The sequence below is a fragment of the Mesoplodon densirostris genome, chromosome 15 (genome assembly GCF_025265405.1).
Source record: "Mesoplodon densirostris isolate mMesDen1 chromosome 15, mMesDen1 primary haplotype, whole genome shotgun sequence".
Taxonomy (NCBI): Eukaryota; Metazoa; Chordata; class Mammalia; order Artiodactyla; family Ziphiidae; genus Mesoplodon; species Mesoplodon densirostris.
In genome coordinates this window covers 20,039,141-20,066,707 of record NC_082675.1, presented here as the reverse complement: position 1 = coordinate 20,066,707, position 27,567 = coordinate 20,039,141, and the positions used below count along the sequence as shown (strand labels likewise).

Sequence of the window (27,567 nt, the reverse complement as noted above, 5' to 3'; positions counted from 1 at the left end):
GCGGTGGCTTCTCTTGTTGCGGAGCACGGGCTTAGTTGCTCCGCAGCAAGTGTGATCTTCCCGGACCAGGGATCGAACCTGTGTCCCCTACATTGGCAGGAGGATTCTTAACCAGTGCGTCACCAGGGAAGTCTGAACAGCATACTTTCGATCTGAGCATTTCACTGCGTGTAAAGTTGATGTCAGTTAAAAATGAAATATGAGCTATTATTATTATTGTCATTTTTTAAAAATGCACCAAGCACTATGGTTGACACTTACGAGTCTTGTCTTGTAGTCACTGGACTGTAAGTGCTATGGAGGCAGGACCCAGCCCCCCTTGCTCCTCCTGCCTGGTTTTCCAGTGCCCAGCACAGTGCCTGGGACATAACAGGTGCTCAGTAAATGTTTGTTGCATGAATTCATGAATGAACAAAAGAGGGAGTGTTTGAAGAGGGAGACAGCAGGAGTGAAAGAAACTGCTGGCTGTCCTGATATTTACCGCCCTCAAACATTTCTGTTCTGGTTTGCTGGACAAATGGGGGCTCCGTTAACACTCGTATCTATGCATTTACAAGACAGCTTGGAGGCTGCTTGGGAACTAATTCAGCATCTCAAGGAAATCATTTGCCTTTAGAAAAGATGTAAATATTCCCCACTCGGCTGAACAGAATGGCCCCACTGGGCTCCTGGAAAACAGTCGTTGAGAACATTCTTTAACTCACTCAGGAAGGCTTTGTATGGGGGAGGCTGGGAGAAGGATCCAGGGAAAGAAAGAGAAACTGACATCATGGAGGGTCTACTATGTGTCAGGGCCCAGCCGAGCGCTTTCACACACACTGTCTCCTTTATTATGATGATGAAGCTGACAAGTCACTGACTCTATTTCACAGATGAGAAAATGGAGGCTCAGAAGTGCCCCAGGTGAATTACACTCTCTGAATGGGTTGGCACTGAAACCCAGGCCTGCCTGACACCCAGTAGGGGGTGTTAACTCAGGCTGTTGTCACTTGCTGGGTGCCCAGGGGCATATTACTCTCTGAGCTTCAGTTTCCTTATCTGTAAAAAAAAGGCGTCCATGCCTTGCCTTGTCTGCATCCCCAGTTCACCGCCACGATGACCGCACCTCAGAAGGTTCAGGTAGTCACTAGTTTTTTTGTCCCTTCCAACAAGGAAGAGGTGAGGCAGAGAGGCAGCCAAGGGAAGGCAGAGATCTCACTGAGAGCAGCTGGGTATGTCAGCCGCCAGGTTGCCAATACAGGGAACAGGTACTCATTTCTCCATCAAGCGTTTCCAGTTGGCTCTGCCTTCTAATCTGTCCTCTTCTCTCCACCTCCACGGCGACCACTCTGGTCTGAGCCACCTTCATCCCTCCCTTGGATTAGTGACCCCCAAGCTGATCTCGCTGATTCGGCTCTTGTCCCTTGGACTCTATTCTCCATCCAGCAACCGGCGTGATCCTCATCAGTCCCAGGTCAGATCGTGTCACAGCCCTGCTCCAAACCCTGCAATGGCTCTAGGGTGACCGCCTTGCCCTTGTTTGCCTGGGACTTCCCCGTTTTAGCATTGAAACGTCTGTGTCCTGGGAGCTAAGTCCCGGCAAACTGGGATGGTTGATCACCCTGAATGGCTCCCAAATCTGAGTTCAAGACAACATCTTTACAAAGTGCTACATCATCTGGCCCCCATCACCTCTCTGACCTCGTCCACTACTCCTCGCCCCCTCACTCACCCCACTGCAGCTGTACTGGATTCCTTGCAGATGCTCAAACACATCATTCACCTTTGCACTGGCTGTTCCCTCTGCCTAGAAGGCTCTTCCCTAAGCTGCAGACATGGCTCATCCCTCGCTCCTTTCAGATCTTTACTTAATGTGTCTTTTTCAAGAAGTCTTGCTCTACCCACTCCACCTAAAATATTCTCCACACGACTCTCAACGCCTCCGGGACCCCTCTCGTGCTTCATCTTCTCCCCCACACGTTTTGCTATCTAAAACATTGAATCTTTTACTTTCTCCTCTTGTTTACCATTTGCCCCTACCCCCAACTAGTATGTGGATTCCATGAGGGCATGAATGCTTGTCTGTTTTAGTCACTGCTCCATCTCCGGCGCTAGAATAGGTCCAGTGAAGGCGCTTTATAAATCCTGGTTGAGTGAATGCATTTCTTCAGCATCAACCACAGGTTGGGTCCTGCATCTCAGAGTTGCGTGAGGGAAAGCAGTGGGTGAACAGAGGGCTTCATGCTGTGCTACATATATAATGATGGAGGGAGACACAGGTGGGGGAGACTACGGCAGAGCCCCCAACCCTGCCCGGAAGTTAGGGATGACTGAGAACTGTAGGAGGAAGGGCGATTCATACGGTGAGAAGACAGGTGAAATGAGATGTAAGTCTCAGACCAGGGACTGCGTCTGGGTTGTTCAGGTTGTTGAGTGGATGCCCAATAAATCCATTTGAATGAATGAATGAATGAGTGAGTGAGCCAGGCACAGATGAAAGCATATGAGAAAGCCCAGAAGGGAGAAGGAACCGGGTGGGGTTGGGGCAGTGGCCAGGACAGGGGCAGGCAAAGCACTTGGGGACAATATCACTCAAGACTGATATGAACAGCATGTCAATCATGATGGCAGCTCAAGTCCATGAGTGACTGTAAAGTTCAGGAGGGGTTCCAAGTGCTTTTTCATGTATCCGTTTAATTCTCACAACCAACCTTTGCCCTAGTTTTAGTCTTAGCCCAGGCTCCTGAGGATATAAACCTGGGGCAAGGTTTAAACATTTGCTATGTTACTGGAAGGTACAATCTCAGGGCAGTGAGACTGAAGGAGAGGGAAGGGAAGGCAGGAAAGATAAGCTATAAGGTCAGTCACAGTTCTGGCCACAGTGGTTGCTGGGCTCCATGGTCTGTCTCTGTTAGAATGCACAGGAAAACTGCCCTGCGTGGTCCAACACAGGGAGGGGTGGAGAGGGAGCGTGTCCTCCAGTCCTTCACACCCCCTCTCACTGGTGTAAGTGCTCTCCGGAGTAGGAGGAGCCACAGAGCCTGGCGTTTGGCTCTCTGACCTGCATGTATGTTGCTGTAATAGTAGCTGCAATTCAGACAGCAGCTGAGGGTCCAGGAGATTGATGGGGCCAAGAGAAACCAGAGAAAGCTTGGGAGATGGATCCAATACAATCGCTGCTATCCTGCCTTTGTCGCTGGGAAACTGAGGCATCGAGAGGCTAAAGAGCTCACCCACCATGCCTCCAGCAGTCCTGACACACAGTGAGAAGAATGTGGACCCCTCGGGGCTGCAGAGAAAGCAAGCATGTGGACCTAAATCTCTGAGGCAAGAATGTGAAGATGCCATCAGGATTCTCTAGTACACTCTAGGTTATCCACAGTCAACCCAAAGGCTGAATCAGCCTTGAATCATTTCTCTCCAGCTCCAAGAAGCAGCAAGAAGCGAAGGGAAAAACACCAGGTTCAGGTCTGCTCCCAATTTGCTGTGTGACTTTGGGCAATAGACGCTCGCTCTCTGGTCCTGTTTCTGCACATGAAAAATAATGTGCCAGTCCAATGCACTGGTACCAGCGAGGCCCTTCCAGCAGTGTCTGCTCCTCGGCTACAGAGAACATCCCTGCATGCCCCTCCCTTCCAACTCACCTTAGAGATTCCGACGCACAGGTATAGTGGGCAACAGTCCAGGGACCATCAGCCATGGCACCCACCCAGCTCTGAGATACCACATGAGCCATCAGCAGCAAGAATAAATTCAGTTACCTCTCTCTTTTCAGGAGAAGACACATTTAAATCTATCTGATGGCTTCTTGGGCCACGGCAATTAGGTATAAGTCACTCAACCCATCAGGCATGAAATTGGGTTCCTTCAAAGACAGGAGAGAGGCCGGGCACCCATGGAGCCAGCCCCCCATTCCACCCCACCTTTGAGGGAGGTTGCTTGAGATCGGAGCTGGCAGCAGAGGTGATCGACTGCTAGGGTGGGGCGCTTGCTCAGTGTGTCCCTGCCTGTGACAGAGCTGGAACCCCCTTTTAGCCTTTCCCCAAACCAGCTAGACGACCAGGTCACGAGACTGGCAGGAGGCCACTGAACCTGAACCACGAGTCAGGAACTCTGAACTCCAATCCCAGCTCCTTCACTGCTAACTTGGTCACTTAGTTTTGCAAAGCCTCAGTTTCCCCATCTGTAAAATGGGTGTACTGGCCCTTGTCCTCATGCTTCTGTGAGCCAGACAAGCTTTAAAAATTAGTGTCTCCGGGCCTCCCTGGTGGCGCAGTGGTTGGGAGTCCACCTGCCGATGCAGGGGATACGGGTTCGTGCCCCGGTCTGGGAGGATCCCATGTGCCGCGGAGCGGCTGGGCCCGTGAGCCATGGCCGCTGGGCCTGCGCATCCGGAGCCTGTGCTCCGCAACGGGAGAGGCCACAACAGTGAGAGGCCCACATACCGCAAAAAGAAAAAAAAAAAAAAAAAAAAAATTAGTGTCTCCTCTTCCAATCAAAGGAGTTTAGTAAACTGCTCGAGGTCACAGTTTAAAAAATGGCGAAGACGGGAATAAATCCAAGCCTGTTCCAAGAGTCTGGGCCCCATTACCTCCCAGGTGGAGCAGGCAGGGCTGGCTTAGTTCTGCCAGAGGGAGATGGTGAAGGTGAAGCCGTATGATCCACAGACCCGTTCTACCAGTTGACCTTGTAGAAAAGCACTATCTACACTGCCAAGCTTGGCCCATGGTATTATCATCAAGGATGCCTGGGTTTGGAGGCAGAGCTCTGGGTTCACATCCCAGCTCCCCTCGTCACCACTCACGTCCTCTCTGAGCCTCAACACCTGATTTGGGGTGGGGGATCCCCTACCCTCTCATTTCCACCTTCTGCCTGACCCCTTGTTTGTTTCGCTCTCCCCACATGCTGAGCGATGAAGAACTGCTGTTTACTGAATTGTTCAGAGTCAGCTGCAGCCACTGGACTCAGCTGACCGAGGACGAGGCCACTGTGCCTTAAAGGATCGCGTCCCCCAGCCTCCTTCCACCTCGGGCCAGAGACTACTGCCCAGGATCAGCTGGGGGCAGGGGCAGGGCCAGGGCAAGGGCTTTGGGCAAATGCAGCTGTGTCTCCCCCTCCCCTCTGCGCCAGCCCGAGCGGGAAGACCACCAACTTGAGATGATGGGGGGTGGAGGATGGAGAGGCTTAAATAAGCCACTGCCCTGAGCTCTGCACGCTGAAGGCACGTGCGTGAGCAGGATTTTGCCCAGGGCTACAGAGCCTTCGTGCAGCTACTTACAAAGCAGTGTTTCGAGTCATTCAAAATGTTTTCTTGCAGGTGTAGAACACATGGCGTGATTGATAGGGCCGAGACCCCCAACACCGCTTCTTAACAGTGACGTCTGAGTACCGCCCAGCACAGCGGCTGGCCCCTTGCAGACATACAAGGAACGGGAGTGGCAATGGTTCTTAACAAAGGGTGACAAGGTCACTGCCTCACCTCATCACCAGGCCTGCTGCCTAGCATCTGTCCCTGAGCTCTGAAGGTTGCTGACAGGTAAATAAGCAATCGGTTCTGGGGGTGGGAACCCAGCCGAGGCCGCCCATCACTCTTGGAAGACAACAGCGGGAGCTCCGCCAGGCCATTCATCACATCTAGAGCTGCCGAGGCTACACCAGTACCTTCCAGCACCCACGTCCCCAGCTGCCACAGGCCTCCCTCGCCTGTTCTTCCCACTCGCAATCCTTGGGACTGGGCAAGGATGCAACTCCTCAGCCCTGAACGGTGCAGACAGCCAGGGGGCCTGGGACAGGGCTGGGTCTCTCTTGGCTTGGGGAGGGCTCTGGGCAGGGCTGGGATGGGACGGACATGGGAGGATGACCTGGAGCAGGCAGGCTACTGAAGGGCCATCAGGTGAGCAGGCCCAGCTGACGGATATGTCTCCCAGTTTATTACCTGTCTCCCGCAGTAAACCACAGGCTTCACAAAGGTAGGCCCTCTGGCCATCCTAGTCTCAGCTTTATCTTCAGTGCCCTGGACATGGGGTGGTAGAGAGATTAATAAATATTGATTAAATCAGAAAATGTTAATTGAGTTCTGAATTCAGATCTACCTTTGTCTTGGGACAGATCTTTTCCCTCTCTGAGCCTCCATTTCCTCACTTGTACAATTACCTTGAGGCTTTCTTCTAGTCCTGAGAGTTCAGACTTGTTTCAAGACTGACGCATGCTGCTAGAAATGGCCCCGGGGCCCAGAAACAAGAGGAAACGTTTGGGGCGGCCACTCAACCCACCTGGATGTGAGACCTGCAACACCCTCACCTTTGAAATGACTTTGGTTATGATGTCAGGGAAACCACACAGGGCACAGCTGTGCAGATGGAGCCTCTGAGTTGGGCACCAGGGAGAAGTGTTTCTGAGCCCAAAGATCAATGGTGCCACTGTGGACCGTGGGCTACGTGCCAGGCACTGTGCTAAGTGCTTCCTGAGCATTTGATTTTTCATGGGATGCTGGGAGGCTGGTACCAGTTCTAGACTCATTGCACAGATGAGCAAAGGAGGGACCAGAAAGAGGCGAACTGACCGAGGTCATGCACGGATGAAAGGCAGAACCCAGGGCATGAGCCATTTAGTTACCCTGGGTAGCAGAAGTCAGAGAAGTGAAGGCTTGCACGGTGCTTACTGCACTGGGTCCTGGGCTGAGCTTGATGGGACACCAGGATCCATACTAGAATTTCTGGAGTGAGCTTGCAGGGAGGAGGACCCAGCTGGGTCAGAATCTCCTGCATCAGGCTGTGTTGGGTTGGGGGATTCGAGAGGCAGGGGGACAGTGGTTATCTTCTAGAATGTTGAATTGATTTCTAACAGCATCTTCAGGATTTCCGTTTCCTGATGCATGATGAGGAAAGCTTTGCTGTTGTTATCTGGGTTTAATTTTTTTGAATGCATCGCTCACACGACTGAAGAAAAATGATGGCTTTCTTCCTTTACTAAAAGGTACTCTGTAAAATAAACGTCCATAAAAATTTTAACAGGAAACTTACGAGATAATTTCATCTTTATTTTCCTTTATACTACTTCTCACTCTCTGACAACATATTTATTTTCTTGCTCATTGTCTGTCTCCCCAGCGAGGATGTTGCCTCCAGAAAAGCAGGGGGGGCTCCACCTGCCCTCCATGGTTCCCCCATGTGGGGAACAGTGCCTGGTGCCTAGCAGGTGCTCAACAAATATTGGCTGGATAAGTAATCCTGCTGGCACAGAAGGAGAAGCACATGGAAACACACAGGTTCCAGGCCCTAAAAATGTCTGCAAAACTCCAATGCCAGAAAGGCAGTGAGAATCTCTATTCTGGATTTCCACTATTGCTTTTGTTTGGGGACCAAGCTGGGAGCTTGGGACATATTTCTCTGATCACTACATTAATAATAATGATCATGGGCTTCCCTGGTGGCGCAGTGGTTGAGAGTCCGCCTGCCGATGCAGGGGACACGGGTTCGTGCCCCGGTCTGGGAAGATCCCACATGCCGCGGAGCGGCTGGGCCCGTGAGCCATGGCGGCTGAGCCTGCGCATACGGAGCCTGTGCTCTGCAACGGGAGGGGCCACAACAGTGAGAGGCCCGCGTATAGCAAAAAAAAAAAAAATAATAATAATAATAATGATCATTATTAATAAACTAACCGGTCACCTTCTCTGGCATAGCATGTGCTATGGGCTGAATCATGACCCCTACAAAATTCATATGTTGAAGTCCTAACACCCATAACCTCAGAAGGCGACTGCATTTGGAGATGGGCCTTTAGAGATGTGACTAAGTTCAAGTGAGGCCCCTGGGCTGGGCCCTAATCCACTCTGACTGGGCTCCTTTATAAGACGAGGAAATCTGAACACAAAGAGAAACACCAGGGATGCATGGGCACAGAGGAATGACGACGTGAGGACACAGCAAGGAGGCGGCCGTCTGCAAGCCAAGGAGTGAGGCCTCAGAAGCCAGACCTGCCAACACCATGGTCTTGGATGCCAGCCTCCAAAACTGCGAGAAAATAAATTCCTGTTGTTTAGGCACCACGCCCACCCCCAGCCTGTGGTATTTTGTTATAGCAGCTCTAGCAAACTAGTATAGCCTGCTACACTCTCCCATGCCCAAATCCCATTAGATTCTAATAACTAGTATTCCCACCGTTGAGATGAGGAAACTGAGGCCCAGTGAGGGAAGTGGCTTTTCCAAGGCTCCATGGGTTCCACCGGAGGAAGACACAGGGCTGTGTCTGCTCCCATCCTTACCCCACACCCAAACGTCAGCAAGCTTTTGAACAGCACCCTCTTCCTTGCCAGGACCTCTGATTCCCTGCAGAGATCTCGGATGTCCCCTCCACATGCCCCAGCTCTCTCTGGTGAGCTGAGGCCACTCGTGTGCATAACAGGCTGGTGGGGGATGTTCCTTAAATACATATAAATATATGATGTATTCGTCTATAGACTCACCAAGCGGGAGAACGCTCCTGCATCTGAGAAAACACAGTCCACTCTTCCACTGACTTTCTCCACCAGAGAGACGGGCAGATGGTGAGGTCTTCCAGGGAGGGCATCCGGTGAACTTCCTTCCTGCCCCATCTCTCCTCTCCTCCCCTACCCACAACCTCTGGCGAGGATGGTCAGAGCTGCGATCTCCCCTTCTTGGGGTGAGCACCAACTAGTAAGTTGTTATGGCTTGAATTGTGTCCCCCACCCCCTCCCAAGATACCCGAACCCCCAGGAGTTCAGAGTGTGACCTTATTTGGGGATAAGGTCTATGCACAGGCAATCAAGTAGAGATTAGGGTTGACTGACTTTGACTATGACTGTGTCCTCATAAAAGGAGGAAATTTGGACACATAGACAAATATGCACAGGAGGAAGACGGCCACATATAAGCCAAGAGAGAGTCCCTTAAGATACTCCAAAGGAACCAACCCTGCCAACGTCTTGATTTTGGAATTCTAGCCTCTAAAACTTCGAGATAGTAAGTTTCTGTTGTTCAGACCATGCAGTTTGTGGTGCTTTGTTATAGCAGCCCTAGCAAATTAACACACCGGTGATCCCAACAGGACTTTCGTTCCTGATGGCAGCTGTGATTGGCTGTACCAGAGGGGCCCTAGGAATAGAGGCACGTGGAGTAGGACGTGGAGTCTGTGCTAGTGGAAACTTAAGAAGCAGCACTGGCTACCTGAATGTGGGCATAAGCTAGTTATGCCTTTGTAAATAGGAAAAAATAAGTGGATCTATCGCTTGGGACTTTATAAAGTTGGAGTGAGATGCACTGTAAAATGCCTAGCACGGTGGTCAGTACACAGTATGTGATCAATAAACATAAGCCTATAGTTTTAGGATTACTGACACTTCAAGGATGTTTGATAAAGCAGGTGTCCAGGCTGTAAGTGTGCCTTTGTGAGTGTAGTTTTTGGTACACGTGTATAGTTGTGTGTGCATGGTAGGCTGTGTATGTGAGGTGTATGGGGGACTGTGGGAACAGATGGTCACAAGTTCTTGAACATTGTTGTGGGAGGACATTTGTAGAGATGCATATATGTCAGTGCGTCCCAGGTATTCAGGGTGTATGAGCCACTGACTTGTTCCGTGGTTCATTTGCTTGTTCAGTCACTCATTCATCAAAATTTCTTGAATGCCCGCACATCTACACACAATGTAGATATGTAAATAGACAAGGGAAATATGATAGAAGCATGGGAATTAAGGGAGAATAGAGAAAGAGCACTTATTTCAGCTTGATGTATCAGGGAAGACTTCCTGGAGGAGGTGACATTTGATCAGAACTTGGCCAAGTAAGAGAGCAAGGCCATTGCATGTAGACACATAGGGAAAGAAACAGCAGTGTGCACCCAAAACTACAGTGTGCACTGATTCCCTTCCTCGGAACCCTTCTACCCCAAGGTGCACACCATCAATCCTCCAGAGTCCTAGGTAACAGGATCATAGAATAGAGAGAAAGCCCAGATACCAAGAAGCCAACACTTTATTTGGTACAGACCTAGCATGCTGGGAGCCCCACACCCCACGGGATGTGCCTCTGCTGGGCCCCCCTGGCCTCTTGAGGGTGGCCACACTGGCTGTGGACTCGGGGCCCCCAGGGAGCCTGGCTGGTCTTTATCTCTCTCTCCGGAACGTCGTGGGGTCGGGAAGTCTTCAAGGAGGGCAGTGTGTCGCAGGAGGCTGGAAACAAATGCAGGTCAGAGCTGAGAAATGGGGCCTGGGGAGTGTGTTTTGGTGGGTGGAAGCCCCTGGAGCCCATATTCCCAGGTGGCGTTACTGCAGCGATGTGCTGAGCGGAATGAGATAGGAGCGGGCAGAAGGGAAACGAGCGGAGGGAGCCTGAGAGACATCCTGAAGGGCCACCATTTCCAAGTGCAGGTACCGGACATGCACTGTGGCCGCTGGGGCAGTGCTCTGGGCTGGGGTCTCTGATTCACATGCCGCTCACAATGCGACTTCGGGTAGTTGGCATTACTACCCCCATTTTCCAGCTGAGAACACAGACACTCAGCAAGGTTGCATCGCTCGGCAGTTACAGGGAAGAACTGAGCTCTGGGGGCTTGAGTGGTTCCGAATCCCATAACATATTTGTATTGTGGGCAATGGAGCTGTATGGTCGAGCTCAAGACTCCAGCATACGAGTCAAAGGCGGAGGAGATTTTTAGGCAGGCGCTCCGTTATCACAGCGAGCGCTGCTGGGAGGGGGGAAGGGGAGCTGAGCTTTAAAAAAAAATGGCAGAGACAAGATGTTCCGCGACGACGTCTGCTAAGCACTGTTCCCCTTCGGGACGTGTGCCCTTTACTTGGCCTTTGAAACTGCGTTTTGTGTCCCCAGAGCATAATAATGTAAATGAATATCAGGTCTCTCCTCAGTAATTGAGAGCAGAGAGAAGGCCATGTTAAGTCAATTTAATTTGCTCTGATACAGTCCAAGCCCATCTCCGCGGAAGGGGCAATGGCTTTTTGATGGGCTGAGGGTGACTCTCAAAGTGACAGGACGTGCGGCTTGTTTGGGTCCGGGAGGCCTCTCGAAGGAGGGCTGGTGGCTGAGCCAGGTGTGGGCTGAGCACAACCACTTGACCACCTGAGCCTTGAGCCGCTGCGAGTTCTGAGCTTCAGTGACGTGGAGATTTACAGACGCTGGGGTGGGGGGCCTGCCACTGGGATGTGGGTTTGCATTGCATCTGAACCTGGAGGGAGGCTCTAACTCCCCCTCCGCTGCTTCCCGGCCTGCCTCATGGGGCTTTGCATTTCAGTCAGGAGCTGTGAAGTGGAACACTCAGTGCCCTGGAGTCTGAAACATGCACTACGAGGCGCAGTCAGGGGCCAGCCTGGCCTCAGGGCAGAGAGCACTGGACTGGGAGTCAGGGTGGCTGGGTTTGTGGCAGACTCACTGGGTGACCTTGATCTTGAGGTCTTCCTTACTTGTCCAAGAGTGAGGTTGGAGTCTGCGAGTTCCAACCCCCCCCTTTAGATGTGCGATTCTAAGCTCTGCCTCAGTTTGCCCTCCACAGAGGTAACCCCTTTGAAGACCCCGCTCCATCAGTGTGGCTCTGAGTTTACTCCCAAAGAGGCCTGGAATACGTGCCTAAGGAAAAGTGTCACCAACAAAAGTGTGGGGACGCTGGAGTTTCAAATCCCAGTTCTGCCTGGGTGATTCTGTACAAGTGACTTAACCTATATGATTCTCAGTTTGTCAACCTATAGAATGGGAATAAATCATACTCACCACCTCTTGGGGTAACTGTGGGCACCAAATGACTGCCTGATAAACACATTCAATCAACTGGAGCTGTTATTAGCAACGAATGTCTCTTCCTACCTTTACTGCAGAGAAGTGCCAGGATCGGGACAGGAGGAGAAGGCAGAGGGACGCACTGCTGCTCCCACAGTGTCGCTCTGGGATCTTTGTACTTGTCCCCTCCTCCCCCTTCTTGGGCCCCAGGTTCTCTTTACATATTTAATGCAAGAGTTGGACTTCACTAACATCAAGGCCTTGTCTACGCTAGCCTGACCCTCCCCCCATCCACCCGGGCTCTCCTGTCACTGTGTGGACAGATGCCTCCATGGCTCCCCCAGCACCAGGTGAAAAGAGCGCTGGAAAGAGAACAGGACAAGGGTGGGAAAACTTTAAAAGCCCAGCGCCTCCTTCAGCACCCTCCCCCCCGCCCCCCACAGGACCCTCACGCTTTCTGATGGGTCTGTATTTTCAAAAGCAGAGAAACCGGTGGCACCTAGTGAGGGCTTCTGATAAGTTTTGCATTTACCAGCAACACATTATTTGCATAAATAGCAACACATTATTTCAGTGAAAACCTAAAAGCAGTAGCAGCAACCGGTTGCCTCCAGGCTGCCAGACCTGGGTGGACCACCTCGTTTCCTCCCCCCAGGAGGAGAGGCCAGCCTGTCGCTGTTACCTGAGCTGGTTCCTACTTCTGTAGGTATTTCTTCATGATGCTCTCAACATCCTCCTCTTTCCTCCCTGTCCCCGGCTCTTTGATCTCGGGGGATGTTCTCTCACCACCGTCACCCTCCAGCCGTGGGATTCTCGGCCGACTCTTGATGCTGTCGGCGCTTTTGAAGGACACGATGGAGCTGGAGGAAGAGGATGAGTCGGAGAGGTGAGCAGGGTCCTCCTTGGACTCCAGGCTCCTTTTCAAAACGGTGGTGATCCCTGAGAGAAAGCCCCTGTCGGCCTCATCCGTCTCAAAGCGGACGCTTGAACGCTGTGAACTGTCTTGCCCATCTCTGGCTGCTCGGGCCAAGGACGTAGGCGTCTCGGGCTTCCGGATGGCCGGGAGGAAGTCATCGAAACCCACTTGGGGCTTGCGTTCATAGTTGAGGTTCGGGACCTTCCAGCTGAATGGGTCGCTGCCCAGGGGGTCTCCCATCAGGTGTGCAAACTGGCGGTTCTGGAAGACGAGCGGCTCCTTCCCGAGCTCTGGACAGCCCGCATCTTCCAGCGAGGACTCCAGACAGCGCCTCCGCGGGCGCAGCGTGGGCGACAAGAACGAGCGCCTAAGCGCCGTCGGGGAGCTCGGGGTCCTCCGCGAGCCGGGCCCCGATTCCAGAAGGGACTCGCAGGAACTGAAGCGGGTCTTCAGCTTCTCGGGCGGCGGGCTGGGGCCCCCCACGCTCTTCGAGGAGATGCACTTCAGGCTGGTGGACCGCAGCAGCCCGGCCGACGCGTCCAGGGGTGACTCGGCCCCGGCCCTCAGAGCCAGAGCGCCCTCGTCGCTGCCGGTCCTGGCCCTCCGCAGCGTGGACGCCCCGGTGGTCTGGTAGATGGGAAGGGTGGGCCAGTCCTCCAGGCCCAGCGGCGACCCCCGGCCCCTCTGTGCTCTCTTCCTCCGGAGCCCTTCCACAAACTCTGACAGGGCGGCCGACGGGCTGGGCAGCTTGTCCCTGGGCCGCGGGGACGCGTCTCCACTCCGGGAAGACGGGGAGGAGGACAGCGCACCCGACCTCTCCGGGGGCTTTCTCTGGACGCCACACTCTTTGCCGTCCCCGAAGTGGCCGTACTTTCCTCGGCGGAGGGAGAGCGGGGAGGCGGTCTTGTCCCCCGAGGTCCTGCCGTGGGCGTCCCGGGCCCCGTCGCTGGCCTCCTCCTGGATCCTGCGCCAAGAAGAAACCCGCCGTCAGCGGACATCGTGCCATCTCCACAGTCGGCGCGACTGAGCCCCAGAGCGCGGGCACGAATACTATTTTTCTTTGGAAATGCTGACCCCACCTGCACCCTCCAACGAACCGTACGATTTAATGTGCAGACTCAAGCCGTGTAAATGATTTCTCGTCGCTTTCTGAAATGCAATTTCTGTCTATAATTAAACCTGACTAAGTACGTTTGAGAAGATTAAAACTGCACCTCTGACAGATGACTCAGATTTACGAGGCATCATCTCTGACATGATAGGACCTGTCACCACACAGCCTGCTGTGAAATAGGTAATTTGCTTCTTGAAGACTCAGGGGCACCTACGGGAAGTTATTTATTTATTTAGGGCCAAGCCTGGAGGACAGCCCCACCAAGCAGAGCTTGCTAGAGCCAGTGACCCAAATATGCATCTGAATGAGATGCTCCGTGACACTCCTGATTGTTTCATGGGATGGCGGTAGGATTAAAAACAAACAAACAAACAACAAAAAAAGTGGTCCTTCAAAAGGGAAACATCTACATCAAATCAACTTGAAACCAAGACTATATACAAGAGGACAGACGCTTTCTATTCTGGGACTGCCAGGCAGAGGCATCTTGCAGCAGCTGAGCCAAAACCACTCTGCCTCTGAAGAGTGGGAATCTCGCAGTGGGGCAAAATTATAGACTGTAAAACGAAAAGCAGGGCTTAAAGGAGAGAGACTGGAACCCATCCACTGTTCTTTAAAAAATAAAATCTATTTGTCCTCCCTCTAAGACCAACAACCTCCTTCCCAGACAACAGCAAAGCTGTAATTTATAAAAAAGCAAGAAGGGGCGCCAAATGTCAGAGTTCGGGCGTGGCGGCCAGGGCCAGGGCTCGGCCTGAAGAAGGTGGGAGCAACGGTGATGCCGGTTCCCAGCCGTCAGCCCCCGCTTGCTGCTCTGTCACGACAGGAATGATTACAAGAGCCAGCCTCCTACACATAAAGGTTGGAATTCTGGCACAAGACTGAGGAAGGTGTCCTGCTCACCACAGTCTGATGACCACCATTTCCATCCCCGGACCATGCAGGATAGTTTAGAAGAAAAAGAGCCGACCACAGTGACCCAAAGGACTTTTCAGTCTCAGGAGGAGCCAAGCCCATGGCCCCTGGAGGTGATGTCAGGAGTGGAGAGTACAGACAGGGTAGGGGGTTGGGATCTTTTTCAGGGACCTGGGTGGGGACCTAGGCACTGCCTTCCTGAGCTCCCACCATCCCATAAGCCTCTCTCTTATGCTAGCAGGAGCCTCCCCTGACCCAGGACCATGGCGATGATACTCTGTGAAAAGGTTCCATGAGTGACAGGCACAGGCCTGGCTGCGCTCACCTGTCCCTCCTCATGCCCTAGGTCAGCTAGGTGGAGAGGATCAGTGTAACAGTCTGGGGGCGGGGAGGAGACCACGAGATGGATCCCAAGGTAGGCGTGTAGACGCGCTGCCTCCATCACGCACTGTCCTCACTATCCTTAGTCTTCCAGGGGGCTCAGGCTTCCGACCCCCTCCCCAACCTCCTGTCTTGTTGAGTTAGCCCCTGGCTCACTCTGCTGCAGCCACACGGGTCTCCTGGGACAGGCCATGCTCTTCCAGCCTCCGGGGTTTGCATTTGCTGCTCCCTTTGTTGGATGCACTCCTTCCCCCTCCTCCTAGCCCAGGTCACCGTCCTGATCTCACAAGAAGATCAAAGGGAGGGAAGAAAAGTCCTGGGCCCCGCGCTGGGCACCTAGCTCCCCAAGTAACTGTTAACGGTTATGATGAATAATAATCGATAATGAATGGCTATTAATCATCAATAATTAGTCGTTAGGGCTCATTACGATTACTGCTAACAACCTCTGGGCCTCTGGAGCCTAACCCACCACCGGGCTCCACGAAAGCCTCATGTGAAGTCCCAAGAGGAGTGGGCAGGAGAATGAACGGGCAGGTGACCCTGCGTCCCATCACTCCCGGCAAAGGCTGGCCCCCATGTGCTCAAACAAAAGCCTCGCAATTTGCCCAGAGCAGCTGCTCCCTTCCTATTTCTTGCCTGTCACCTTCCATCTCCGTCACAGCTGGACGCAGGCCGGGAAGGGAGCTGGAGAGCTCCTGTGTGATTACCGGAAGGGGTGTTTGTCAACATCATCACTTTAGAATCGCTCCCCTAACACATGGCAAGATGGCATTCACATGCCTTTCTTTCTTTCTCTTCTTCATCTTTTTTTTTTTTTTTTAATAAACAGCTTGGAGCTGCCAGGGGCACTGGGCTGCTGCAGAGCTGACAAAAGTCATTTCCGTCCTGTCTTGGCCCTGAAAGGAGGTGGACGTGATGAATGTGTCTTGGGCGCTCGGTCTCCTCCATCATCTGTCACGTGGGGATGGCAGCACCCAGGGCTCCTGTTGCCGGGCCTCCTGGGACTCTGCCATCCCACTCACCCCAGCTCCCCTCTGGCTGCAGAGGCCGAGACAGGGAGGGAAGAGAAGCTACAGGAGGAGAGAGTGGAGGGGGGTGGAGGAGAGGAAGCAGGGGAAAAGGGCAGAAGGAGAGGGAGGGGAACCCCAGCTCTCCAGCCTGTGCTGTTGAGACCCTGCCGAGTCTCATCTCTACACCCTGACTCGGCACTGTGCCCAGCACACAGCAGGTGCTCAGTAAGTGTTGTCGAACTGAGTCAAGTCTACCTTGGAAATCAAGTCTCCAAGGAAGAGAAAGTAGGTAGGATGAGGAAAGTGGAGGAGGAGCAAAAAGAAGCGGGGAGAAGTAGAAGCAGGACCAACAAGAAAGAAGGTGAAGTGAGAACGGATGTGGGGATGGAGAGGAAGAGACCGGTGGCGATGGAGGTGGCGAAGGAAGAGGGAGGCTGAGGCCAAGGCCAGGGGGACAGAGGGGAGGGCCGCAGATGGGGTGTGGGCTGGCAGCTGAGGACCGGCCTTCCTCATCTCTGACCACAAGGTGGGACAGGCTGGGGGCACACGAATCCGTCAGCAGCCCAGGAGTGGAGTCTGGAGGTCGCAGCCCATGTGTGCTGCTGTCCAGGCGCAGGGGACACAGGCTCGCTGGGCTGGAGCCATGGGGGACCTCGGCTGGGCCAGACCAGCCGAGATGTGCCCGCCTTCCCCAAGGCCCACCAGGAGCAGCATCTTCCAGAAGGCACAGCCACTCAGGGCCCACCTGGCTGCCACCAACTACTGATCACGGAGCCCTGCTGGGGGCCCAAGTGTTGATGTCACGGGGTGGAGTGGGCAGGGTCCCTCCTTCTGGAGTGGTCTGGTTGGTGCCTTCAGAGCCTCAGCTGGTGGGCCTGAAACCAGAACACAGTCCAGGCAGTGCAGACTCAGCGGGGGAGGGCAGAGAGGGCTGGGAGAGGGGGCAGGGTGAGGAGGGCGGGCGGGGAGATGGGGAAGGGGTGGGGGAGGAGGAGAGAAAGAAAGAGGCCTCGTCTCGGCTGAGCGCTGCCTCCTGGCTTTACCACCCAGAAATCCACCCACGCCTCTGCAGCATCTTTTTCGATTTCCTGTCTGCTCCACCACTCCAAGGGAGAAGTTTGCTGCATCCACTCCTTTCTGTGTGGAGACCGCAGAACTGAATATGAATGCAGACGCCCTCTTGCAAGCTTCAGGGTGTGTGGGTTCTAGCTCTGCTGTCTGGGTCACAGTGATCCTCTCCGTTTCTGCCCTGGCTCTGGACACTTCAAGCACATTCCCCCGTCTTCCTCCAGGGGCCTGGGAAGACTCATTTTTTTTCCCAGTTGTCCTCACGGGACGGCTCAGCTCAGGTGGAACTCCCTTCCATCGGCATCGCGTGATGGATGGATGGTGGCTAATCAAGACACTGCTGTGCCTGCCTCAGCCAGGGAGAGATGTGGTGCACAGGAGGTGCTCCGAGGCTCTGGGAGACGGTGCAGACACGAGCTAGGTGGGGGCACTGTGATTCTCTGAGAAGGACTCCAGAAACATCTTGGGAACTTCTGCACCTGCCCCTCAGTCTATCCCAACAGGAAGAGGCTTCTAGCATACCTGCCTGATAAGGAGCCAGCGGCATTCCTGGGCATCCAGCCACACAGGCTCCAGGCTGGGTCTGAAAGAGTTACCCCTGGCAGAGCACCTACTGTGTGCTGGGCGCCGTGCTGCTGCCATGGATACAGGGGAGAACAAGCACCTGCCTGCATGGAGCTGACCGCCACGTCCGTTTATAACCTCGACGCCCACCCTGTGGGGTAGGAGTTGTGAGCTCTGGGCACAGTGAGGCGGGGTGGCACACACAGTTGGGAGTAGCAGAGGTGGGGTTCCCACCCCACAGCCAGCAGCACCCTTCTCTGGAAACTTCCTCCACACTCTGTGATGTGATACAGGGTTAAGAAGTATCTCCGATGTCACCTTACCAGGTAACATCTGTCCCTTGGAGTCTAGTCTGGTTCTGCCACTCACTAGCCACTCACTTGCCTTGGGATAGTCACCTAGCTTCTCCAGGCCTCAGTTTCTTCAGCTGTACAAGGGGGGGAAACCAGGTCAACCCTGCAATGTTGCGGAGATAAGAGAGAGCTCCAGGAGGGCAACAGTTTTTGTCTGTTGCATTCACTGCTCTACTCCTGTGCCTAGAACAGTGTCTGAGCACACAGTAGGCATTCGGTAAACATCTGTTGAGTGAATGAGTGGAGTGCCAGAGCCCTAGCACACAGTAGGTGCTCACTAAATATGTATTGGATGAATGAGTGGACCTTGAGTCCTCTGGTGCATAGTAGGCATCTGATAAATGTCCATTAAGTGAATTGATGAACAAAAGAATATATACGAATACTGTAGCTTTGTGGTGTAGTCTGAAGTCAGGGAGTCTGATTCCTCCAGTTCCGTCTTTCTTTCTCTAGATTGCTTTGGATATTTGGGGTCTTTTGTGTTTCCATATAAATTAAAAAAATTTTTGCTCTAGTTCTGTGACAAATGCCATTGGTCATTTAATAGGGATTGCACTGAATCTGTAGATTGCCTTGGATAGTACAGTCTTTTTGACAATATTGACTCTTCCAATCCAAGAACATGATATATCTTTCCATCTGTTTGTGTTCTCTTCCATTTCTTTCATCAGCATCTTACAGTTTTCAGAGTAGAGGTCTTTTGTCTCCTTAGGTAGCTTTATTCCTAGGTATTTGATTCTTCTTGAGGTGATGGTAAATGGGATTGTTTCCTTAATTTCTCTTTCTGATCTTTCATTGTTAGTGTATAGGAATGCAAGAAATTTCTGTGTATTAATTTTGTATGCTGCAACTTTACTGAATTCATTGATGAGCTCTAGTAGTTTTCTGGTAGCGTCTTTAGGATTTTCTATGTATAGTATCATGTCATCTGCAAACAGTGACAGTTTTACTTCTTTTCCAATTTGGATTCCTTTTATTTCTTTTTCTCTAAGTATTGGTGGCTCACATGTATGAAGGCCTATTAGATAAATCAGGATATGATCATGCAGAAATGCTGGGATTTTTACTCTTTCTAACCTGCAAGGCTAAGAATCCGGGCTTCAGGAAGCAGACAGGCCTGGGTTCAAATCCTAGCTCTGTCCCTTCCTAGCCAGGTACCTTGTGAAGCCTCGCTGTGACAGTGGGAACAGTAACTCCCAACCTCACAGAGACGACGTACGTCATCGGGACAGTCAGTACACATGAGTGTAGCCCACGTACACCTCCACCTGCCCCCAGCTCTTCATGCCAGGTGGATTCTGGTGCAATTGAACTTGCATATATATTACTTATTCATTTCAAAACATTACTACTAATAAATATATGTTTAAAATCTTAACGATTGTTTTTCAATTAATGGCCCCTCCCATCAGCTTAGATTAGATTGAGGATCGAGGGCAGATGTTCAAGAATAAACAATTCCTAGGTCCGAGCCTGCTCTGAGCAGCACAGAAAAGGGGTGAGGATACCCAAGCGGTCTGTTCAGCCTCAGAGCAAGCCAGATGCTGACTCACGTGTCTCCAAGTCGGGCCACACCCCCTCCCCTGACAGGCCATCCTGTGAATGCGGCTCCATCGTTTTCTCTCTAGTGCTTACCATAGCAATAGACATTCCATGAATACTGGGTGAAGAAAAAAATGCATGTACTTTGTATGTATCATCTCATCAGGATGTGGATGATCACCCCATCTTTCAGATGAGGAAACTGAGGCTCACCAGTGAGAAGCCATCTGCTCGAGGCTCACACTGCTCAGTGGCAGGGCCTGGATCTGAAGCCATTGCTTTGCCCTTCCACAACATCACACCCGCCCCAGGCAGAAAGCTAAGAGGAAACCTCAACCACTGGAACTCATGTCTACACACATACATTGTTCAAAATCCACTGAGACACAATGAGCAAAACAGAGAGAGGCCCAAGTCGGGGAGACGCTGGCTTCACTGGCATTAGTCACAATCACACAATAAAAACCAGAATTCCCAGGTCGGAGTCTGAGCAGAGCCTGAGCCAACGGTAACTACAGGAAACTCGATGCAGATTTAATGACGCCATGAATCATCCCCAAAGACATGCTATCACCCCCCCCATTCTTCATCAACACCTTGAAATTAAAGAGGAAATTTAAAATGTATCGATGTTCTTTAACATCGAGGTCTGGATGGGAAACCAGATGTCCTTTGAAGATGGCCTGAAGGTACTGTAACCGAGTCCAACACAGCAGCTGATGGTCTATAATAGAAGCTGACATGGTGCCCAACACTGTGCCTGATGCGGTAGGAAACACGAGACACTTATTAAGTCCCTAGAGTGTGCAGGTGAATTCTGCATCATGAGAGCCACTGTATATTGTGCCTTCAGGCTCTGCAGACGTTATTCAATTTTATCTTCACGACAGTCCTCTAAGTCAGCAACTCTTATAATCTTCCTATTTCACAAATGAGGCTCAGGAAGATTAAGTAATTTGTCATGGAATACACGGGAGAAACATGAATTTAAACCAAGGGATCCAGCTTCGGATTCATGTGTCCTGACCACTCAACTCTGCTGCCCGCTATTGCCTTTGACTGTTCCATTTTACAGAGTTAGACATGGAGGCTCGGAGGGCAGGTGGGGAGGAGGGAGCAGAGCCGAGGCTCTCACCTCGGCCTCGCTGACCACGTATCACCACGGCGCTCAGCTGAGCCCCTCACAGCAGAAGACGGGCTGCCGCAGCCTTCCGGAGGGCACACTGCGGGTGTGGACTCGGGATCAACCCACGCAGGAGAGTCAGCAGTGCGAGCAGCTCCAGGTGCACTAGGAACCGTGGACGGTAAAACGCGGCAGGAGGCTGGCAAGGGAGAGGCGAGGGGCTGGGGCCTGAGGGCACAGCCTTTCTGGAGGCGGCGGGGCGCAGTCAGGCTTTCGGAAGAGGGGTAGGGTCTGGGGGGGAGGGGCTGAGGAAGACACCCCAAGTAGAAGAGCCCTCCTACCAGCTTATTCAGTGGTTTCTGCAAAACCCTGGACCAGCAAGGGCTGATGTCTACATTTCACAGGCAGAGACACTAGGGCTTAGAAAGGCCACTTGGCTGAAGGGAAAGACTTGAAACAAGGAGGAGGCCACGGGGGTGCGATGCCCAGGGAGCCCTGCTTGATGGCAAGCAGGAAAGCTGTGGAATAAGCAGCAGAGAGGCCCTCCGCCTGGTTATTTCTGGCCTGAAGGTGCAGAGACTTGAGTCAGGAAGCAGACTCTGTAAATACCCTATATTCCTTATAGTGTATATATATATATATATATATATATTTTTTTTTTTTTTTTTTTTTTTTTGCGGTACGCGGGCCTCTCACTGCTGTGGCCTCTCCCGTTGTGGAGCACAGGCTCCGGACGCGCAGGCTCAGCGGCCATGGCTCACGGGCCCAGCCGCTCCACGGCACGTGGGATCCTCCCGGACCGGGGCACGAACCCGTGTCCCCTGCATCGGCAGGCGGACTCCCAACCACTGAGCCACCAGGGAAACCCCAGTATAATGTTTTTATGAGGCAAGATAACTCTTAAGGCTTGCTTACTGTTTTCTCTGATCTTAAGCAGGTGCTGAGCCCTTGACACCTAAAAAAAATGACCCATTAACTGCCCTCAGTGGACACCTGCCCACGTATCTCCTGCGGGTCACCAGAATTTGCTTTGTCTCACCCACACATTCTTTTTTTTTTTTTTTTTTTTTTGCGGTATGCGGGCCTCTCACTGTTGTGGCCTCCCCCGTTGCGGAGCACAGGCTCCGGACGCGCAGGCTCCGGACGCGCAGGCTCAGCGGCCATGGCTCACGGGCCCAGCCGCTCCGCGGCATATGGGATCCTCCCAGACCGGGGCACGAACCCGTATCCCCTGCATCGGCAGGCGGACTCTCAACCACTTGCGCCACCAGGGAGGCCCTCACCCACACATTCTTACTGGCCACCAGGTACTAGGACCAGTGGGTTTTTTTGTGTGTGTGTGGTACGCGGGCCTCTCGCTGCTGTGGCCTCTCCCGTTGCAGAGCACAGGCTCCAGACGCGCAGGCTCAGCGGCCATGGCTCACGGGCCCAGCTGCTCCATGGCATGTGGGATCTTCCTGGACCGGGGCACAAACCCGTGTCCCCTGCATCAGCAGGCGGACTCAACCACTGTGCTACCAGGGAAGCCCCGACCAGTGGGTTTTGAACAGAGTTGCCATCAGAATCATGCCTGAAATTCTACCAAAAAAATCCGTTTCAATCGGGGCAGGGAGGTAAGGGGACCATTTTAGTTTAAAAGAGACTAAGGACTAATGGAAGATGTTAATAAGAGGGGAAACTGAGGGTAGGAAGACAGAGACGGGGGAATATGGGCGCTCTGTTCTTTCAGCTCAATTTTTCTGTAAGTCTAAACCTTCTCTAAAAAAATAAGTCTATTTACTTTTTTTTTTAAAGAGACAGACCCAAAGAAACAAAACAACGAGATGCAATGAGTGCCCTTAATAGGATTCTTCTTTCAAAAAGTACAGTGATACAACTTCAGAACGGTTGGGTTAATATGAATGTTGGTATTTTGGATGATTCAGTGGATTTGTTCATTGTTTTAGCTGCAATAATGGTGCAAATAGTTAGGAAACGTCCTTCTTTGCAGGATAAAGATGTGAAATTATCTTAAGGAGAACTGTCATGATGTTTTCAACTTACTTTCACATTGTTGGGCATAAAAAATGTGTTTAGATATAGACAGAAGTAGAGAGGAAGGTAAAGACAGAAATAAATATTAAAAAAAACTGTTGCTCAGACACCTTCATTGTTTAAAAAAAAAAAAAAGAAGAAGAAGGAGGGGAAAGGAGGAGAGAGAGAGGGAAAGGGGAAGGAAAGGACACTTTACGGGGGATTCTATTGACTGATAAAAACCAAAAAAAGAAAAGCAAACATTTTTACTCGCCCTTCAATGTTCAGCCCCACTGCAGCCACCTCCAGAAGCCTTCGCCCACCTCCCAGGCCGGGCTAGGGGTCTCCTCTGGTTCCTACAGCCCCTGTGCTCCCCCAGCCTCTATCCTATAATTGTTTGCTTGCTTGTTTGTAACTCCCAACAAGACTGTTAATTCTGAACTAGACTGTATTTTTCTTCTGTGAATTCCCAGGATCTAGAAGAGTCCCTTAAGGGAAGTCCGTGGAGTGGAAAGGGTGAAGGAATGGAGGAACAGAAAGATGAGGGATTGTGGGAACGAAGAAAGAGGGGCCAAAGGCTCCATCTGGCTCATCCAGCTGCTTCATTCAGACCCCAGCAGCCCCACTATGGGTCAGCCAAACCCACTTCTCTGAGATTAAAACCAAGAGATTCAAAACCAACTTCCAGTACACAACCTAGAGGGGATTCCTCCTATGTCGAAACCCAATCCAAAGCCTGGTTTTATTTCTAAAGAATTTTATCAACTTCAGAATTGAGAGGGAGCTGGAACCACATCTGGTTTGAACCCCTCATTGTCCCCCTGGAAAAACAGAGAAGGAGAGAGCCTCCGGGGTTCACAATCTGATGAGATGGGAAAGTACTGGCTCTCAAACTTGAGCCTGCCCTCTGATACAACCTCCACAGTGTCCTGAAAGAACACACTGCGTATGTAAAGTAATCAAATTGGATTAGAGATTCAACTTGGGTTCAACAGATTTTAAATAAATTTTCAATGCTTTCTTTCACTTTCTATGCATAGACATTAGCTCAGCTGAGTACTGTACAATGGCAATAACCACATAAAATCTCTGACTTATTCATAACAGCACCCAGTTCATCATAAAAATGCAGCTTTAAGCGAATGGAAGTTACCCGTCCATCCACTCCTCCTTTTAGCCATTCAGAATCATTTGTTGAGTGCCATGACGCCAGCTGCTGCTGACACTGAGGTGAATGAACCTTGCATTCAAGAAGCTTATATTCTAGAGGGGAAGGCAGTTCACCAACGTATGACTGGAGGTAAGTACCGAGTGACCCTTCATGTCCTCCTGGGCACAGAAACTAAGGAAGAAACATTTACTGAGCAAAAGGAGTAGAAAAGTCTCACTCAGCATCCAGCTTGATAGTCTAGCTTGCATCAGAGAAAACTGCTACTTAGGAAAAACAGAAAAGCTAAATTTAAACTTAAAGGCATTGGAGAGTTCAAAAAATAGGCTTATCTAAATTCAGAGCAGAAATTAGGATGGTGGTTACCTTTGAGTAAGGAGGAGGTCACGACTGGACCAGATACAAGAAGGTGTTAGGGGGCTAGCAACGGTCTGGTTTCGATTCTGGTAGTTATTACAAAGGTATGACCAATTTTTGAAAATTTCAAAAGATGCAGTTTCCAGTATGTATGTTTTGATAAGTTTACTTAACAGAAGTTTAGCTCAGTTAGAGAACCGCAGATACTACAAGAACGTTCTGAACTATGAGTGATTAATCCAAATGGTTTTACGCAAACTTGCATCTAACTTAGGTGAGCCTCAAAATTCCTGAAAGATTTGCAGATCTATCGTATGAGACCTGTAGCTCTGGACAGAAAGCAGCCCTCCTTCCCATGGAAGCCTGTCCAAGACTGATGCCAGCTCCAAAGATAAACCCCGGACAGAGCCAGGCTTCTCCTGCCCCTCACTTGCTCAGGCCCTGGGTCCATGGTTAGTACGTTTGCGTTGAAAATTTCCATGCTTCCAGTTTCCACATCTGGCCCACTAATCTTCTTAATACTGATAAAACTGAAAAGAACCCTTTTGTCCTAGGAAGACATAAAACCAGTTTCATGAGAGGCTCATTCATTAAGTACATTCAGGATGGATTAAAATGATCCTGAGCTTGGGGCTTCCCTGGTGGCGCAGTGGTTGAGAGTCTGCCTGCTGATGCAGGGGACGCGGGTTCGTGCCCCAGTCCGGGAAGATCCCACATGCCGCGGAGCAGCTGGGCCCGTGAGCCATGGCCGCTGGGCCTCCGCGTCCGGAGGCTGTGCTCCACAACGGGAGAGGCCACAGCGGTGAGAGGCCTGTGTACCACAAAAAAAAATCCTGAGCTCTGGTTCTAAGAATGCAGAGACCAGTAAATAAATGTGCTATTGAAATAAGATTAGCAGTTGATGCTTAACCTACTTTGAGAACAAGCTGTTTTTAACGCCAAGTATCATCCATTCACATTTACATAATTAATGAACTAATTACAAAGAGTCTTATCTAATCATTTAAGCAGGTCTCACATGACCCATCCTTGCCCCCACTTCTGCAGTAGAGTAACTGCATTTCCTTGAAAGTAATACAACTTTATTTGAAAGACAATACCTTAGGGCTTCCCAGGTGGCTCAGTGGTTAAGAATCCACCTGCCAATGCAGGGGACACAGGTTCGAGCCCTGGTCTGGGAAGATCCCACATGCCGCAGAGCAACTAAGCCTGTGTGCCACAACTACTGAGCCTGCACTCTAGAGCCCGCAAGCCACAACTACTGAGCCCACGTGCCCCAACTACTGAAGCTCTCGCACCTGGAGCCCGTGCTCCGCAACAAGAGAAGCCACCACAATGAGAAGCCCGCGCACCGCAACAAAGAGTAGCCCCCGCTCGCCGCGACTAGAGAAAGCCCACGCACAGCAACAAAGACCCAACGCAGCCAAAAAAAGACAAAAAAACAAACGAAAAACCCCCTATAGTTTAGACCTTTTTACTGATTCAGGCCAGCCTTATCCTACATAAAAATCCACGGGGGCTGATCAAAGGAGGATGGTGGTGTCTAAATCTTTTTTTTTTTTTTTAATTTATTTATATGGTTGAGCGGGGTCTCGTTTGCGGCGCGGGGTCTTGGTTGTGGCTCGGGCGCCTCAGTTGGGGCACTCGAACTCTCAGTTGCGGCATGCATGTGGGATCTAGTTCCCTGACCAGGGATCGAACCCCGGCCCCCTGCATTGGGAACACGGAGTCCTATCCCCTGTGCCACCAGGGAAGTCCCTCTTTTGCTTTTAAACTAAGAACCACAAGCCAAGAGTATGGGGCTGTAGATGTTTACAGAAAGCAAATTTTTCCCTGAAAAAGGAAAAGTTGTAATGCCGTCTTTTAGCCAAATGAAAAAGCAGTTGTGTTAAATCAGTACCAAAGCAAATGATACGTACAACAGTAATTAGCGAAGATTACACAGTAATTAAAATCACGATGATTATGTGAGTGAGAATAATTTATACAATAATCTCCACGCTCACACTGCAATATGGTACAAGTCCAATAGCAACAGTGCAGAGCCATGTTTGGTAATAAATTCAAATCACAGCATCTCTAATTATGTGGTGACAGATCGGTCATTGAAATTGGGGATAAATAAAGTCTCTGACCAGGATACACACAATTTTATTTGGACTTCCCAAGGCTACCAAATGGGGATCCCAAACACTCCAACACTCCCCATCCCTCCCCCAACAGAGGGAGCCCCAGACCATCAGGTTCCCCCACTATATTCCAAAAAGCCTTATTCCATGCTGCTAGCAACTTGCTCTGTGATACAAGACAGTTACCCCGTCTGGCAAAGCCACACTTGGCTCTTCATATCAGCATCATCCTTCTAATCACCCTATCGGAGTGATTAGAGAGGCCATCTAACTTCCATCCACTGGTCATTAATTTGCTCAATGCATGTTTATTGAGCACCTACTATGTGCTAGACACTGTGGTGGGTGCTGAGGTAAGAAGGAAAAGAGAAAGCTTATGTCCTTAAACGGTTCACAGCCTAATGAGGGAGACAGACACCCGAACAGATGATCCTAACGTATTATGGAAAGTGCTATGGGAGAGGGAATCGTGGGGTCTGCAGAATCACGGCAGAGGGGCACGTGATCCAGCCAGGGAGTCAGCAAAGTCTCCTGAGGCAGGTGACACTTGAGCTGAGTCACAAATAAGAGTTCATGAGGTGAAGAAACATGGGAAGGGGGTCCAGTCAGAGCGAAAACCATGGACACAGGGCCAAGGGTGGGAAACAACACAGCGTATGAGGGAGTAGCATAAACCATTTGGGGCACAAAGCATGAAGAAGAGATACAGGGACATGAGACCAGAGAAGCAGACAAGAGCCAGGTCACAGAGGGCACGGGAAGCCCACTAAAGTGCTTGAATTCCATCCTGTTCTATCCTGTAAGGCAGAGGTCACAAAAGGTTTTCTATAAAGGACAGATAGCATATATTTTTGGCTTTGGGGCCACACGATCTCTGTTGCAACTGCTCGATTTTGCCATCATAATGCAAAGGCAGTCATAAACAACATGTAAAATTTAAAAAAAAACAAGAGCATGGCTGTTGATACAATAAAATTTCATTTACAAAAGCAGGTCAAGGGCCATAGTTTGCCTGTGGGTGGTAGTTGGCTGACTCCTGCTGTAGGTGACGGGAAGCCACCAAAACCAGATTTTCATTTGAGAAAGATCATCCTGGCTGAAGCTCAGAGGAGGGACTAGAGGAGGGTGGGGTTGGAAGGTCTTTGCCAGAGTCTAGAACAGAAATGATGGTAGCCTGACTTCAAGGTG

The 27,567-nt window shown here is 51.2% G+C and overlaps 1 protein-coding gene across 2 annotated transcripts in view; it reads right to left on the bottom strand.

The window, feature by feature from the left end:
* Positions 1 to 12,417: 12,417 nt before the first annotated feature.
* The window catches only part of MYO18B (myosin XVIIIB), a 226,492-nt gene continuing 211,342 nt past the window's right edge, over positions 12,418 to 27,567 (bottom strand). For both annotated transcript variants that reach the window (XM_060118779.1, XM_060118780.1), the window contains exon 42: positions 12,418 to 13,603. In XM_060118779.1, coding sequence (XP_059974762.1) covers positions 12,418 to 13,603 — 1,186 coding nt within the window. The remainder of the gene's footprint in view (positions 13,604 to 27,567) is intronic.